Source organism: Nannobrachium achirus, assembly GCF_963921795.1.
Source record: "Nannobrachium achirus genome assembly, chromosome: 15".
Taxonomy (NCBI): domain Eukaryota; kingdom Metazoa; phylum Chordata; class Actinopteri; order Myctophiformes; family Myctophidae; genus Nannobrachium; species Nannobrachium achirus.
In genome coordinates, this window is record NC_137822.1 from 13,782,900 (window position 1) to 13,800,265 (window position 17,366).

General features: G+C 44.6%; 1 protein-coding gene across 1 annotated transcript in view; it reads left to right on the forward strand.

Annotated features, from left to right (window-relative positions):
- astn2 (astrotactin 2) overlaps positions 1-17,366 on the forward strand; it is a gene marked incomplete at its 5' end in the record, with an annotated part of 725,257 nt that overhangs the window by 701,364 nt on the left and 6,527 nt on the right. The window contains 2 exon segments of the mRNA XM_080743421.1: positions 10,187-10,287; positions 10,584-10,767. Of these exon segments, the coding sequence (XP_080599547.1) occupies positions 10,187-10,287; positions 10,584-10,767 (285 nt within the window).

Genomic DNA, 17,366 nt, shown 5'->3' on the forward strand with positions numbered 1-17,366 from the left:
AGCTGTGGGTGTCGCTAACTTTCATATTTTCAAGTGGGCCCCGATCCAGAAAGGGCTGTGAACCAGTGGCGTGTGGCCAGGGACGTGCTGGGCCCCTGATTCAGCCCGGGAAAAAGAGTTGGAGAGGCCCTCATTTTCTCTTTTTTTTTTTTTTTTTTTTTAAGTTATATTTCGTCGTTGTCGGGTGGAAACCTTATATGTCCAAAACCGTTTGTTTTGTATTTATCATTTATAAAAATGATTTAAACTAGTGAAAACAGCCGATCTACAAGCACACAACGCCTCGCACCGCGAGGCGTTGTGTGCTTGTAGATCTGCTGTTTTCACTACTTTTGTGCAACGGCCTTGAATGATGAAGCAGGACTTTTCTTTGCGAAAAAAATTGTACATTTGAAACTTGGAGATACAAGGTTTCTGCCCGACAGTGACGATTTACTTTGTTGGCCGCACAGCCCCCAAAATGGAACGAAGGCCGACATTTTATTTTATTTATTTTTCCTAATGGCCGGCCTGGACCGGCCGGGAATGAACCGGCCGTTCGGGAGTTGTCCCGCTTTTCCCAATGGCCAGCACGTCCCTGCGTGTGGCATATTTGTTACTTTGTGTCTTGGACGCCAAGATGAGGTGCAATACATCAGGCATATGACTGACAGCAAATACTTACTTTGAAGCACTTAATCGTTTTCTTGGCACTGCATGCACTTGACCACCCTGTTGTTAGTTGACGAGGCGGGTTCATGCCATTCACTCTGATCTTACATTGTGTAAGTCGCTCTGGATAATAGCTTCTGAAATGAATAGATTGTCATTGTAATTGTATGTGACAACGAATGGTTTAGAAAAAACTAAACTAGCAGCAGCAGCAGCAGCAGCCCCGAAATCAAGGGTATACGATTGTAAATTGCTCCAAATCTTTCAGTTAGTCTGGTCATTAAAGTCTAAATTGAAAACAGCATTCTCCGTTTCTTCCATTATGTATGTATGGTGGTAGGCAGTAGCTTAACTGAGGTGTCTGACGCTATTCTTCTAACAAACGTTTGAGGAAAACCTGTACCTCTCACCCCAGAGGGCCCTTGGGGCAACACAGATGAACTGTTGACCAGCCTCGTGGTCCTCGGCAGCTCTCATTCAGGGACGTGCTGGGCCCCTGATTCAGCCCGGGAAAAAAGAGTTGGAGAGGCCCTCATTGCGCGCTATAGAGAGAGATCTCTCTCTATAGCGCTGCTGCTACTCAAAGATTGAAAGAAGTGACAAGCCAGTGGGCCAATTACATGAGTTATATTTCGTCGTTGTCAGGTGGAAACCTGGCTTGTATGTCCAAAACCGCTCGTTTAGTATTTATCATTTTAAAAATGATTTAAACTAGTGAAAACAGCCGATCTACAAGCACACAACACCTCCCACCGCGAGGCGTTGTGTGCTTGTAGATCTGCTGTTTTCACTACTTTTGTGCGACGGAGTTGTATGATGAAGCAGGGCTTTGCTTTGCAAAAAAAAAATTACAAATTTGAAACTTGGAGATACGAGGTTTCTCCCCGACAGTGACGATTTACTTTGTTGGCCGCCCAGCCCCCAAAATGGAACGAAGGCCGACATTTTTATTTATTTCTTTCCTAATGGCCAGCCTGGACCGGCCGGGAATGAACCGGCCGTTCATTCCCGGACCCCCTGTTGAAGACCCTTGCTTTATACTGTAAGGCTTACAGCGTAAGCTTTCAGTAGTAACACTATACCGTACCATTATCATGACGTTGTGAGGTGAAAGCACTGACTATATAGTACTACATCCTAAGTTATTTTTAACAGAGAAATGGAATTTACCGCCTGTAGCAATTGAGAGAGAGCCAATCGTATCAGTGTCAACCAAAGTAGGGGGAGAATAGGGACTTATTACACCATTCACAAGGCAAGTCCTTTGTCACCACCCTCTTCCAAAGCACATACAGTATCTTAAATCCAAGTCAAGAAATGAGTTTTTGTGGCCGCTGTACAAATTCCTCCATCGCTCAGGAATGATATTTCTACTGGTTGGCCTTGATTGATTTGTGGAGCAGCACAACTGATGTGGGCCCAAACGCTGATGTCATTGAGCAAGCATGCCAGTCTAGTCTGGCCAGGAGTCTCTCAGCATGCCAGAAATACTGCTCTAATTGATTCTCTCTCTCTCTCTCTCTCTCTCTCTCTCTCTCTCTCTCTCTCTCTCTCTCTCTCTCTCTCTCTCTCTCTCTCTCCCTTCCTCTCTCCCTCCCTCTCTCTCTCCATCCATCTCCCATTTCTCCATCTCTCTGCTGTCTCATTAAATTAGACAACAATGGTTACTTTAATGGCAACATTGTTAATTTACACAAACATTAGTGCGCCATTTGTCCGCCCCCATTGTTTGCTGAGCATTCAGAACCCATGGCACACGGACAAAACCAATCCACTTCCAAACAATCAGGTTGCAGTCAGACGGACGGGGCTTGGGAATAGACGAGACGGGGCGAGTCAGGAGGGAATTGGAGAGAGAGAGAGAGAGAGAGAGAGAGAGAGAGAGAGAGAGAGAGAGAGAGAGAGAGAGAGAGAGAGAGAGAGAGAGAGAGAGAGAGAGAGAGAGAGAGAGAGAGAGAGAGAGAGAGAGAGAGAGAGAGAGAGAGAGAGAGTGTGTGCGTGCCGTGCACATATCTGCATTTATGTATCGTCGTTGTCGGGTGGAAACCTTGTATCTCCAAGTTTCAAATGTGTACCTTCTTTCGCAAAGTAAAACCCTGCTTCATCACACAAGGCCGTCAAACAGCAGATCTACAAGCACACAACGCCTGGCAGTGGTGGAAAAAGTACTATTATTATTTTTTTACTTAAGTAAAAGTAAGCAATTTACCCCGAGTGAGAGGACATTATGCTCTCATAATGTCCGCAGTGAGGTTGTTATCGGACGAGGCGCAGCCGAGTCCGATAACAACCTCACTCAGGACATTATGAGAGCATAATGTCCGACCCCGAGTGGTAAATAGCTTTTCTACCACTTTTTCCCGTATACATGAAAGAAACACATAGTTGTAACTTGCAAGGATCTTAAGTTACAATCATTATTGCCTATAAAACTTCCGCGAGACAGCAGATAGTTCCACAAACAACATCTTCTACTCACCAACAGATGGCGCCAACTCCATACTAATCCATGCGTCTAGCTTACAGCTAAGCTAACGTCAGTTAGAAGTACCGTTCCGGCCGTAAATAGAGGCTGTTCGCTTCCAGAAAGGCATAGGTTCAGAGAAAAGGGGCTTTAAAGTTGGCGGATTGCATTGGATCCAAATAAATCGGCGACTATAGCATGCACGTTAGTAAACATAGGACCGTTGCCACCGTCATTTGTTGGTTGGGGGAAGTCCCCGGATGTACACTGAGGCGCATTGATCTCGGACACACAACTTTGCGGCAGTTGTCCTCTGATAACCTCCGGAATTTAGCCAATCAGAATCCAGTATTTGAACACGTGACTCGAAAAAGTGGTAGAAGTATCAATACTGCAATGTAGAAATACTCTGTTAGGGTGCCCTCAGACCAAAATACCTATGAGAGTGGAATCCGCGTTCCGCCAATGCATTTCAATGATAAGGGAGCGTTTTTTGCAGAAATCCTCTGCTGGCATGAAACCGCTTCACTCTCATTGAAATGCATTGGCAGAACGTGGATTCCACTCTCATAGGTATTTTGGTCTGAGGGCACCCTTACATGTAAAGGTCTGGAATTCAAAATGTACTTTAGTAAAAGTATGAAAGTGTTGGCATCAAGATGTATTTAAAGTACCAAAAGTAAAAGTACTAAATGGTTGAAAATAGCCGATCTACAAGCCGATCTACAAGCTTGTAGATCGGCTATTTTCAAATAGAGTCGGTATAAAATAGTGCTAAAGTGGTTTATGTATGTTTTATAATATAATTTAATATCTGCAAATTAACTAGTAACTAAAATTACAGTAAAAGTACAATATTTGGATCCGAGATAGTGGAGTGGAAGTAAAAGTATAGGAAATTGGAAATACTCAAGTAAAGTACAAATACCTCAAAAAACTGTACTTAAGTACATTACTTACTGTAAGTAAATGTACTTTGTTACTTGTATGTATTTCTGACTGTGTGTGTGTGTGTGTGTGTGTGTGTGTGTGTGTGTGTGTGTGTGTGTGTGTGTGTGTGTGCGTGTGCGTGCGCGTGCTTGCGTGTGTGTGTGTGTGTGTGTGTGTGTGTGTGTGTGCGTGAACGCGTGTGTGCACGTTTGTTTGTGTGTGTGCGCACGCGTGTGTCGGTTTGGAGATTGTGTGTGTTTTGCCAATTGTGTTACTGGATGTTTTGACATTCTCGTGGCGGGCCAGACCGCGGACGGTTCCTTTTGTTCTCCCAGGCGATCCTTATCATCACCCAGTGCCAGTAGTGAGCTCACTCACACACACACACATCACACACGCACACGCACACACACACACACACACACACACACACACACACACACACCACCGCAGACTCCCTGTCTGTCCGCCACGCCACTCAGCCCCCCGCAGTGCCCCCTGTGCAGGGGTGTCACACCAAATTCTGGGCCCTGGGTACAAGGATTCACTGCGGGCCCCCCATGAATGTTCTTCATAGGGGGAGGGGGTTTAATCCATTTAGACTGGGAACGCATTATTTTGCGCTTTATCTATTGAAAAATAGCACATATACAAGCTAACGACGCTGCACCGAGTGCCGCGCTGCGAGCTTGTGGATCTGCTATTTTTGAAAAAATCGTGAAAATTCAAAGTCTTTGAATGTTTCAAATCCTTCTAAGGTTTTTTTTTTTTTTAAACCTATGTTTCTATGTCAGTGGTGCTCAAACTTTTTTCACGTGACGGACCCCCTAAATGATATTGTATTTGGCCACGGACCCCCATCTCAAAATATTTAGTTTCAGGGACCCCCCCCCCCCCATGAAGCAAAATTAGAGTTACAAATGTTCGCTTAAAAAATACATATATTCAAAGATTTGCTACAAGTTTGCAGCGCGGCACTCGGTGAACTTGTACATCTGCTATTTTTCAATAGCTCAATAAAAGTCCCACTCCCACCCTCCCCCCCCCCCCCCCCTTGTGACGCCCCTGCCCCTGTGCGTGCGTGTGTATACGTGCGTGCGCGCGCCCGTGAGCGTGTGTTTACTATACCCAAGCCTCGGGATAAAAAAGATCCCATCAAAAGTTGTCATCTCTCGTGGGTGTAGTGTGAACATGGTGGGAGCCGAAGCCCGGGCCAAAATACCTTTTTGCGGTCATACCCCCCGTGTTGATGTCTCATTTTCCCCCCATAACGACTGCTTTGTCCTTTTCTTTCTGTCTCTCTCTCTCTCTCTCTCTCTCTCTCTCTCTCTCTCTCTCTCTCTCTGCGTTTCATTACCATACCGAATGTAAATCTCCCCCGTTTCAGTCTCTGAAAGGCTTAATTTCAGAGCACAGAGGGCTTTAATACATTCAGAACGGGCACACACTAAAGTGTTATTATTTAATGCTTTAACCGGTGAAAAATAGCAGATATACAAGCTCACAGCGCGGCACCGAGTGCCGCGCTGCGAGCTTGTAGATCTGCTATTTGCTTTTAAATTTTGACCCGATTCTATAAGTGTCTTTTGAATCCTCCTTTCTATGTCAATGGTCCTCAAACTTTTTCATGTGAAGGACCCCCATAATGATATGTATTTAGACACGGACCCCATCTGAAAATATTGTATCACCCCAGAAGCAAATATTTGAGTTACAAATTTTCGCTTTAAAAATACATTATATTCAAAGATATATTTCATGACTTTAAAAAAAATAGCAGATCTACAAGCTCGCAGCGCGGCACTCGGTGCCGCGCTGTGAGCTTGTATATCTGCTATTTTTCAATAGTTAAAGCATAAAATAATGGTTAAAGTGGTTAAAATCTAACGCGACTCGGGCTCGTTCCAGGTATTTGAGGGTTAATACATAATAGCAGTGTAATTAGGGGCCGAGGCAGAGGGAAAAGTACCTGCCATTGATGCCAGCCACTTATAACCCACCGAAGAAACCGGCAACAATGGACTGACAGACTCGCATCCGGGGTCCCGAGCGAAACTCTAACAAATTGCCCTGATAAATATCCCTCCTGCCCTCCCCTTACTTCCCCAGCCTCCTTTTATCCCACTGCCAGTTATGTGGCCACATTATAATTTAAACAATGTGACTGTTATATGCCGCCATTGTTTTGATGGGCAAAATGAGTCGGCGAGGCAGTCGGGGGGGGAACGGGACTCGCGGGCCTCTCTTCTGTGTCTTTTGTGAGGTTCTGTGGGGAATGCCGCATCCACCCCACACTGAATAACCCTGCAAGGCCCAGCGTTGCTTTTTGGCAACATTTTTTAAAACATTTTTTTTTAAATGTTATAGTTAGTTTTCCTGTTCTTTTTTTCACATTAACATCACCATTAAATCCTATTGTTTAGTATTACAATGCCATTGGCCACGATATTTGCATATAAATACCCCCCACAGGGGCTGACATTCACACCTCCCAGAGAAGTTGAAATTCCAGCGTCTGGACGAACAACATCTCACTTTTTAACTGAAGCTATTCCTCACTAAAACATAAGTAAAATGCCTGTAATATATGTTTTCGTGATCATTAGAATGTCTAGAACATGTACATATGTTATTATTGTGAAAAATATCCCCAAAATGCAAATTAGAGCATGATTTATGATTTATGGCTATAAAACCTTACCAAGGTTTTCCTGTGATTAGGACTCCTACAACACCATCTGATTTTTTTATTTTTTTTTGGGCCAGTAGAAATTAATTCGGGCCTTGCAGGGATAACAAGAGTGGACAAACTATGCGAGCAATGTCCAAACAGGCCATATTACAAACAAAACAATCACTTGGCGGCATCAGAACATGCTCTCCCCGCAAAACAAAAGACGGAGATGGAGTAAGATGCAAGCGTTGAGAGAGCTAGGGAAGAAAAAGAGACATCGTTTTTATGGAGATGCAAAAGAGATTAAATCCGTCTAGTCATGATTTTTTATTTTTTTATTTTTTTATGCTCATTTCGCATGTATACAGTAAATGCCATGCAAAATAACTCTTTCCTCTCCACTGCTCTGTTGGAACTCAGACATATTGATTGCGACCGTCAGCTCGCAGTTACTATGAAAACCTCCACCGGCTGTCTGTCTGTCAGTCAGTCAGTCCCTCCGTCGGTCCGTCACGTCACATCACACTTTTGGCCCTACTCGTTATCTCCGGCACCGCTGTCCCTATCCATGCCAAACTTTGCACACACTCCTTGGCTGGCAAACCACAGCCTCCGCCCCTGATTTCTCACATGCCCCTCTTCTAGCGCCACCATGAGGTTGCTTTTTGTAGGCAACATTAATGGACACTGCTCCTACAGATTTTGCCTAAAAATCACACACTTACAGGCCAGTTTGTACATGCGACCTGGCGGTCGCTTATCTCCCGATTAGGGAGTCTTACTGGTAGTGTTTTTTTAAACAGTAAGTTGTTTCATTGTTATTTGATGTGTTGCAGTTATGAGTCAGAAATACCGCTGAGATAAAGCTTAATTGATACTTTCGCCCTGAATTTAGTGTATATGTGTTCTGTATTATGTATTCATAGAGGGACCTTAGTCTTAGGAGCATGGGGTCTTAGTCTATTTACAAGTCACAGGTAGCAGCCGTCTGAAGGTGACTTCTCATACCGATTTTGAAGGAGGCTAGGGATTTGCTCTCCTTTAAGGCTTGTGGAAGGGCGTTCCACATGTTGATGGTATAGCAGGAGAACGAGTTAGAGCCTTGTTTAGTGTTAAATCTATGTTGATGATGATTAGTGGAGCTGCCTCTGGTGTTGTGATCATGAACATCCTTGACCTTTAAGAAGTAGTTTGTCAGGTACATGGGTATCTTGGAGGTGTAGTTTATCTTGTACACCAGGCCCATTGCAAGATGCTGTACTCTGTCAGCTACTTTGAGCCACCCCACACTTTCGTGGTGATGATCGGTAAGGTGGGCCCGAGGAGGAAGACCAAGCACAACCCTAATTAGTTTGTTCTGGGCTGTTTGGAGCTGTGTGTCTGTCTAACTAATCTCAGCAACTGCTGGACTTATCGGCATAGATCTCTTTTTTTTTTTTTTTTTTCTTTTTTTATGCACGCTGCCAGTAGGTCTTTGCATACACCCCCATTTTTTGGAATAGGTCTCATGGTGCAATACCAGCCCACTTCATCAAAATGTACTTAAATGTCCTAAAATGTTTGAAAATAGCAGATCTACAAGCTCACAAAGCCTCACGATGCAACGTGTTGTGAGCTTGTAGATCGGCTTTTTTCAAATAGCCTAGGAATAAAATAGGGCTAAAGTGGTTGATGTATGTTTTATAATATTATAATGTATATCCGCAAAGTAACTAGTAACTTAAGTGTTCAAATAAATAAGGAGTAAAAGTACAATATTTGGATCTGAGATGTAGTGGAGTAGAAGTAAAACTATTGAAAATTGGAAATACTCAAGTAAAGTACAAATACCTCAAAATTGTACTTAAGTACAGTACTTAAGTAAATGTACTTTGTTACTTTACACCACTGGCATGTCCAGTGTTATCGTATAGATCAGGGGTTCCCAAACTGTTTTGGCTCAGGGCATCCCTATAAATATTTTTTTCACCCGAGGCACCCCTACATTATATTCATAGTTTTCACTCCCAGCATCGCATATTTATGGCATATTTTAGTGATTATGTTGCGAGGAAAACATTGAGATAATAGCCATTTTGGTTAGAACTGACTAAAAATAACTTTGCACTTCAAGTTTAAAATTATACTAAATATTTCTTGAAGTGTGCAGACAAATTCCAAATATTATCAAATCATCTCGCGGCACCCCTGGACTGCCGTCACGGCACCCCAGGGTGCCCTGTCACCCTCTTTGAAAACCCCTGGTATAGATCCTGTTAAACCTCAAAGTCCTCCACTTCCCCCCATGCAGCGAGCCTCTAATCCTCCACCTCCTGAGCTCACAGGTCACACGTTCAGAAGGGGCTTCAGGCCAGGCCCTTTCTAAAACTCAAAACCGGGGGACCCTTAATCACTTAAATCCGTGTCGCAATGGAGGACGCCATGGGGTTGGAAGTGGTTTAGTGAATGTATGGCCATGGTGAACAGGAAGACACCTTATCTGTAACGTGCGACACATCTGGACGGACATGCAGGGGCGTCACACCACACATTCTGGGCCCTGGGTACAAGGATTCACTGCGGGCCCCCCATGAATGTTAACTATCGACAAATAGCAGATACAAGCTCACAGCGCGGCACCGAGTGCTGCGCTGCGAGCTTGTAGATCTGCTATTTTAGAGAAATCGTGAAAATGTGCGCAAGAAACCTATGTTTCTATGTCAGTGGTGCTGAAACTTTTTCATGTCAAGGACCCCCAAGATGATATGTATTTGGCCATGGATCCCCATCTCAAAATATTTAGTTTCAGGGACCCCCCAGAAGCAAAATTTTAGTTACAAATTTTCGCTTTAAAAATACATATATTCAAAGATTTGCACACATTTTCACTTTTCAAAAATAGCAGATCTACAAGCTCGCAGGGCGGCACTCGGTGCCATGCTGTGAGCTTGTATATCTGCTATTTTTCAATAGTTTAAGTTACTAGGGCCCCTCCACCTTGGGCCCTAGTAACTCAGTCGCACTCCCCCCCCCCCCCCCCCCCCCCCCCCCCCTTTGTGACGCCCCTGCGGACATGGATGGAGATCAGTGCAGATGTAAAGTCAGACTATGATGTACAAAAATGGAGAACATGTGCATAACATAACTGAATCTGAGGCTCAATGCGAACGCTTGGGGCTGGCAGTTGCCCCCTAAATCAGTGGTTCTCAACCTTTGCGGGCCGCGACCCCCAAAATAATCATATTTGAACTGGGGCCCCCCCACCCTGCACAAGCACTTGGAATTGTAGGAGTTGGCATTACATTTAGTTTGACTCGTTGCGAGGCGTTGTGAGCAAGTTGTGAGCAACTGTATGTTGGTCTGTTTACTGTTGAGTGAGAAAACAATGTTTAGCTAAACATGGGGACCCCCCAAAACTCACAGGTCTCTCTCTCTCTCTCTCTCTCTCTCTCTCTCTCTCTCTCTCTCTCTCTCTCTCACTCTCTCAGGTTCACTCTCCATGCTGTGGACAGCCGAGGCAGTCGCTCTGAGTCCAGCTTCGTCTCAGTGAGGACATCTTGTCCAATGGTGGATGATAGTCGAGCAGAAGGTACTAACAGGGGATGCAGCGGTTAATGGGTTTAAATGATTACATTAAAAACAAACATACACATCAGCATGAAATTCTATTAGACCTTAGAGGTAATATACTAACTAGTAAGATGCCTCACGGCGACAAGTGCTGTGAGACCCCAAACATGCTTTCTCGGTTATTCGTTATGTGAAAATCCTATGACGTCTATCACATCTGACATCATACATACAATCAATCCCTTTTATGCCCATACATGGAGATCCCTGTTTGATCCAGCCACTCCTGTCTGTCCCTCTCTCGGCCCCCTGCAGAGATAGCCGACAAGGTGTACAACTTGTACAACGGCTACACCAGCGGCAAGGAGCAGCAGACGGCCTACAACACGCTGATGGAGGTGCCGCCCCCTCTGCTCTATCGAGTGCAGCATCACTACAACTCCCACTACGAGAAGTTTGGAGACTTCGTCTGGCGTAGCGAGGATGAGCTGGGCCCCAGGTTAGAGCTGTTTCAACCAGTGTTTTAATGGTCAGAACACTGGGTTAAAGGAGTAGTTCACCCCCAAAATGACTTTTTTTCCTATTGATTACTCACGCCATGTGAGTGTACACGGGTGTAATGCTATGTCATTTGTAATGTCTGTTATTGTTACTTTCTTTGTATTTGTATGTTTGTTATACGTTGTTATTGTGACGCAGTGTCGCAGTTACCATCAAAACCTCCACCGGCTGTCAGACAGTCTGTCTGTCACACGTCATTTTGCCCTACTTATATCTCCGCCACCGTTACCCTGATCCATGCCAAACTTTGCACACACACTCCTTGGCTGCCAAACCACAACCTTCATGTGTCACCATGAGGCCGATTCTTGCAAAACACATTTTTGGACACTGCTCCTACAGATTTTGCCCTACAATCACGCAAAGCGGTACACAGTATCTCTAAAGTCATGTCATCAACATGGATCTGTCCCATTTCCCATATTCCCTCCTGATTGGCTACCATTGCCTTCTAAAGTTTGTGTATGCGACCTGACGGTCGCTTATCCCCCGATTTAGGGAGTCTTACTGATTGTTATTGGTTGGAATCCTGACACACACATGCACGCACGATCACCCACACACATGCACGCACGCACACTCACTCACCCACACACAGGGGCAAAAACAATCTACAGTGACCATTTGAACAGCTGAGTGGCATGCTTTGAGATTACCATGGTGGAAATTGCCATGGTCTTTTGATGTTGATGAAATGAATACCAAGGACCTCCAACGGAAACAAGACTGCAAGGATTTTTTGGCGGGTGTGAAGCATCAATGAGATGTTTCCGGGCCTATTTGAGGTTGAAAGGTGTGTTGACTGTATGTGCTGTTCTACATCTTTGTCTAATAAAATATTCAATCAATCAAAATTGATTAACCATTTTAGGTAGACCAAAAGGCATCAGCTTCTCTGATTGGCCAAGTCCAACATGTCGACTGTGAATTCGCCAAACTTGGTTTTGACAGTTGTGCCACTTGTATCCATATGAGGAAGTGCACACAGTACTCGCCCATTCTTTTAGGGGCAGTCATTTGATTAGTCCAGTTTTATCTTGTTGCGTAAGATGTTCCGCTGGACGGTGCGGTTGAAGGGAGGGCCAAATAGCTCCTCCCATGCTGCCGTGGCCGTGGGGCTCAAGGTGTTCTCCTTTGGAGGGCCATGTTACCTCCAGACCTGTATAGGCGTTGATCACATGGATCAGATAGATGTGCACATCTTCAACACTGTGTCTTTGCACTGGGTTAAGTTGCCCCCAGTGGCCTTCAGAGGAGGAAAGCGTCCCCCCGAGGTTCCCCCTATGCCCTGGGGCCACACGGCTGTGCTGATAGACGATACCATCTACATCTGGGGGGGAGATACTTGCATGTCCAACTACTGCAGTGTGCTTTACGCATTTGACGTCAACACCCACAGTTGGTTCCGGCCCAGGGTTTCTGGGACTGTTCCGGAGGCAAGGTGCAACCACTCAGCCTGCGTCGTAGGGAAGTTCATGTATGTCTTCGGAGGATCCACCTTTGCGGCTAGACTCACTAATGATGTGAACAGGTTGGACACCAGCACAATGTCCTGGTCCTTAATTAACACCAAAGGCTCTCCACCGGCTGTTTCAGAATGTCACTCTGCCACCATCATCGGGACAAGTATGTTTGTATTTGGGGGCCGAGGGGACCAGTCCGGTGTCAGCGACAACAACGACATCAGCGTGTTTGACACAGAGACCAACTGCTGGCTGAGCACGCCTTCTGCACAGGTACTTCCAGAAGGACGCTCGTGTCATGCAGCATTTTCCTACAACGGGGAGCTGTACATATTTGGCGGTGAGAACTGGCCTCGAGACAGGAACTTCAATGCTCTGTGGAAATTCAATCCAGACACCTTCTCCTGGAGGAGGCTTGAGCCCAAGGGGGAAGGCCCACGTTGGATGTCTATGGTTGGTTGTTGCGTTGTAGGGGAGTGCATCATCCTCTATGGAGGGCGCAGGCTGAGCTACATACCCGACTATGACCTGCACATCTTAGACTTAGGTCCTAGTCTGAAGACGCTGTGTAAGCTAGCAGTTATTCAGAAGGGTTTGAAGCAGTCGGGACTCCCACATGACGTCAGGTGGGAACTGGCAGCCATGACTACCAAGAGCGACAGGAGAAGTAACAGCGAGCCCCCTGGGAACAACAACAAACAAACCAAAAACAAAAGAAACAAAAAACTGCGACCCCACAAAAACAAGATTGATGACAACGGCAGAGAACCAGTTCCAGCCAATGGAACCGAAGGAAGAGAAAGATGATGAAATCTACGCCCTTCATTCAGAAGGAAGAACGCATGGATGTGATCAGTGATGCGTGATTATGGATCCCACTGGGAAAGATGGATAACCACGCCCCGGACTCATTTTTGAAGCTTGTGATTGGCTGAACCGGACGTAGGGAGCGCTCCGTTATAGTCTCTTGGACCGCGCGAGGTGCACCAAACCCCAATTATCATTGCGTTTATCGTGCGCTTGCCCAGGCCTTACGGCCTGGGCATAAATAGAACGATTGCATTCACCACGGCTTCGTAACTCTTCGCGGCCACTCGCGCCTGCGGCGCTCGGGGGCGAAGAGCAGGACCAAGGTCCGCTGGCCTTCGCGCCGCTGGCAGTGTCGTGGACAATAACTGTGAAAACGAGCGCTCTATGCCGTTTCCATCCATCTTTCCCAGTGGGATCCATAATCACGCATCAGTGATACTTACCAGGAGCTACTGTAAGCAGCATCAGTGGAGGAGAATAGAACTGAACAGAGCTGGGATCGGACAGATTATTTTGGTCTAACCCGTCCATTGACTGACAGCGTAGTGCCCGACACCCTCTCTCGAACCTGACCATTATTATTTATTATATAACTATAGAAAGATGCGATTGGAAATTGCCAGTGTGGTTGCTGGCGGTTGCTGACTATATTCTACAGTAAGCTAAATGTCATGTGAAGCTCTACCAATTGATTCCCTATTGATTCCCACTCCCATTGATTCCCTATATTGATTCCCTATCCCTGCCATTTCCAATGGAAGCGGAAAAGTTACCCTAGTAATAGATCAAGTTTCCCCAGGACTATAATGTGTTTCCCTGTTGAGCAACAACACTAATTATGCATCTGACCCAAGCCCACGCAGCTATTATGGTTTCATTATTTTATTTGTGTAAATACAGTACTTTGTTACACTGGCACAGAACACGAGTTAATGTTACAGCATGCCTATTTACCCCGATTGAACTGTGGGCTTGAAAATGATATCGTCACTGTCGGGCAGAAACCTTGTATCTCCAAGTTTTAAATTTGTATGTTTTTCTGCGAAGTAAAGCCCCGCTTCATCAGACAAGGCCGTCACATAAAGGTAGTGAAAACAGCAGATCTACAAGCACACAACGCCTCGCGGTGCGAGGCGTTGTGTGCTTGTAGATCGGCTGTTTTCACTAGTTTAGTTCATTTTTTTAAATGATACAAAACAAACGCTTTTGGACATACAACGACGATATGGTATCCGGGACAGTGGGATGCGGTTAAAAGCCTGTGATATCGTTGCTGTCAGGCAGTAACTTCTTATCTCCATATTCTAAAAAATATATACATTTTTTTTCACAAATTAACGCCCTACTTCATACTACAGCGTCACACAAAAGTATCAAAAGTAGCAGATCCACAAGCTCTTATGTCTTGAAACAAAAAAATCAAACCTCGGTTCGAAGTGAAGCGGTGAATTTGTATTCTATGTGTTCTAGATCTATACATTCTGTGATCTATACTTTCTGTGTGCTTTAGTTCTATAGTTCTGAATGAATGAATGATTTTGTCTGGAGAGCCAAATTGTCATGTGAAGCAATTGGCCAATCCTCAATTCATTCTGGACATGCACGGGACAGACAAAACTAACCAATCACAGCGCAGAGATGCACGGGACAGGTACGGGACACACAAAGCCACACCTTGGAAGCGGCTTTCACCGCTTCAAAAATAGGTAATATAGGTAATAGCTGCCCTCAGAGATCATCTTCCCTCTTATTTATTTATGTATTTATTTATTTTTCAAATTGTAATCATTAGTATACATTTCTGTTTTCATGTACTATTGGCTTTCAAAATGGCCATTGGGTCAATGCTGTAAAATTCCAATTAGAGAGTAGCAGATGTACAAGCTCACAAAACGTGTCACATTGTGTGCGTTGTGAGCGTGCAGAACGTCTGTTTTCAGCGCACACAATTCATGTGGAATTAATACAGAGAAGTTACTAGTAGGGAGCCCTGGGGGACTCCGGTCAACAAAGTGTCGGGTTTTAAGTGGTTACAATCCATAATGATGTCGAGGCGGTGTGAAGTTACACATCGCTACATTACTGTTAGGTGGATCACACCATTACACCGGCAAGGAAACACGGCATGTGCACACACGCACACCCTCGCTCGTGCACATGCGCGCACACACACCCATACACGTGCACGCGCGCACTCAAACACCATGGTCAGCAATAATTCTGGACAGCAAAATATTGGTTTAGGCTTTCGCTGCAAATCCTTGCCCCATAAAACGAGAAGGGTCTGTCTGCGCCTTGCAAGAGAAGGGGGGGGGGGGCATGTTGGCATCCGACCAATCATGACGAGTTTTGTTCCATTGGAGTACCATCTTATAAGAACATAAATCTCATAAAAAGAAGCCACATGGCATCGCACTATATTTTCATTTTCATTTACTCAAGTTCATCCCGTGTTTTTATTTCCTCTCGCTTACCTTTTTTTATTCATATTTCTATACCCAGTTGGTCACTGCACACAAGTGCTAAGCCTACAAATTATGGCCTTGTTTTTGCAAGGCGTCACCGTCGGGTGGCAACCTCGTATGTCCAAGATGGCTGGTTACTCGTCAAAAAAAAAAGAAAAGTGTTCCAGTGGATCCAATGTACGTATTATTTGGTCACAAGCTCTTGTTAATACTTTTCATTGAATCAATATTTATTTAAAAAAATCACACCCAATGTGAAGTGAGCGGTGGTCGTGCTTGCATAACGTCTTCAGACTAGGATATAGGTCTAGGATGTAATTGGTGATGTAATACAGGCTACACACACACACACACATTGCTATGGAAAAACGCTGAAGAAAAAGTGGCTACAGACACACGCACAGCCACTCTATGGAGCGGTTTACCATCGTCCATCGCTTAAAAACTCAGAGACTTCACTTTCATACATATTTTGCGCAACACGTGTATGACAAAGTAGGATATTAATTTAAGAAACGAACTAGTGTTGATTTTGACCGCTACGTTTTTATTTAGTTTCAGTCATAGTCCTTTGAATAAAATTCCATTTAGTTTTTGTTTTAGTCTAGCTTCAGTCGACTAAAAATATAAGATTTTTGTCGACTACATCTACAATTGATTTTGTCTACAGAATGTGTTTTGGCGGGCTTTGATGGTGACATAATAGCTGATCTTACATCTTGGTTGCATGCTGAAAATAGACGATCTACAAGCTCACAATCGTTGTGAGCTTGTAGATCTGCTATTTTCAGAGTATAACACCCGAGCGCAACCAAACCTAAAATGACATGCCTTTTATTTCTACTCTTCTCCACTAGTCCCTCCCTAACATTTTAGCCGAAAATTTGAAATATATCTCAGTCTCAGTTTTAGTCAGTTTTTATTTCTTTTTTATTTTGTTTTTGTCAGTGGAAAAAAGGTAGTTGATGAAAAAAATTTGGGTCATAGTTTTAATCGTTGAAATCGACACTGAAAAAACTAAAAGGTTTAAGCCATTTAGGCCTAGAATTATTTAATTATTTAACTATTGAAAAATAGCAGATATACAAGCTCACAGCGCGGCACCGAGTGCCACGCTGCGAGCTTGTAGATCTGCTATTTTTTGAAAAATCATGATTGATATTTGCTTCTGGGTGGTCCCTGGAACAACATATTTTGAGATGGGGGTCCAAATAGGCCTACCTGTAATTTTGGGGGTCCTTGACATGAAAAAGTTTGAGAACCACTGATTAGAGGAAGGATTTAGAAGTCGGGTCAAAGATCGGGTCAAATTATTCAAAGACTTGCACACGTTTTCACGATTTTTCAAAAATAGCAGATCTACAAGCTCGCAGTGCAGCGCTGTGAGCTTGTATATCTGCTATTTTTTCAATAGTTAAAGCATAAAATAATGGTTAAAGTGGTTAAAATCTAACGCGACTCGGGGCGCGTTCCCAGGGCTTTGAGGGTTTTAAACATGGAGATACGAGGTTTCTGTCCTGACAGCGAATGAAGGACCGGTGCTGCAGTGAGAGCCAGGGGCCTGTGGGCCTTAACGCAGGCCCAGGAGCTCCCAGTGCTGGCACCTCACAAGGGTTGCAGTGAATAGGGACGGCGCTTGTTTGTATATGGAGGTCATAATATTCATTCATAAAAATCCACTTCTCTGGTTACCTGTAAAGGCCTGCGGCCCACAATAAATGATGGAATGTTCTTTGGGAAACACGCTCCTGGAGATGGCCACCGGCACCGCTCCAAATGGCCCAGAGTGAAGGAGTCAT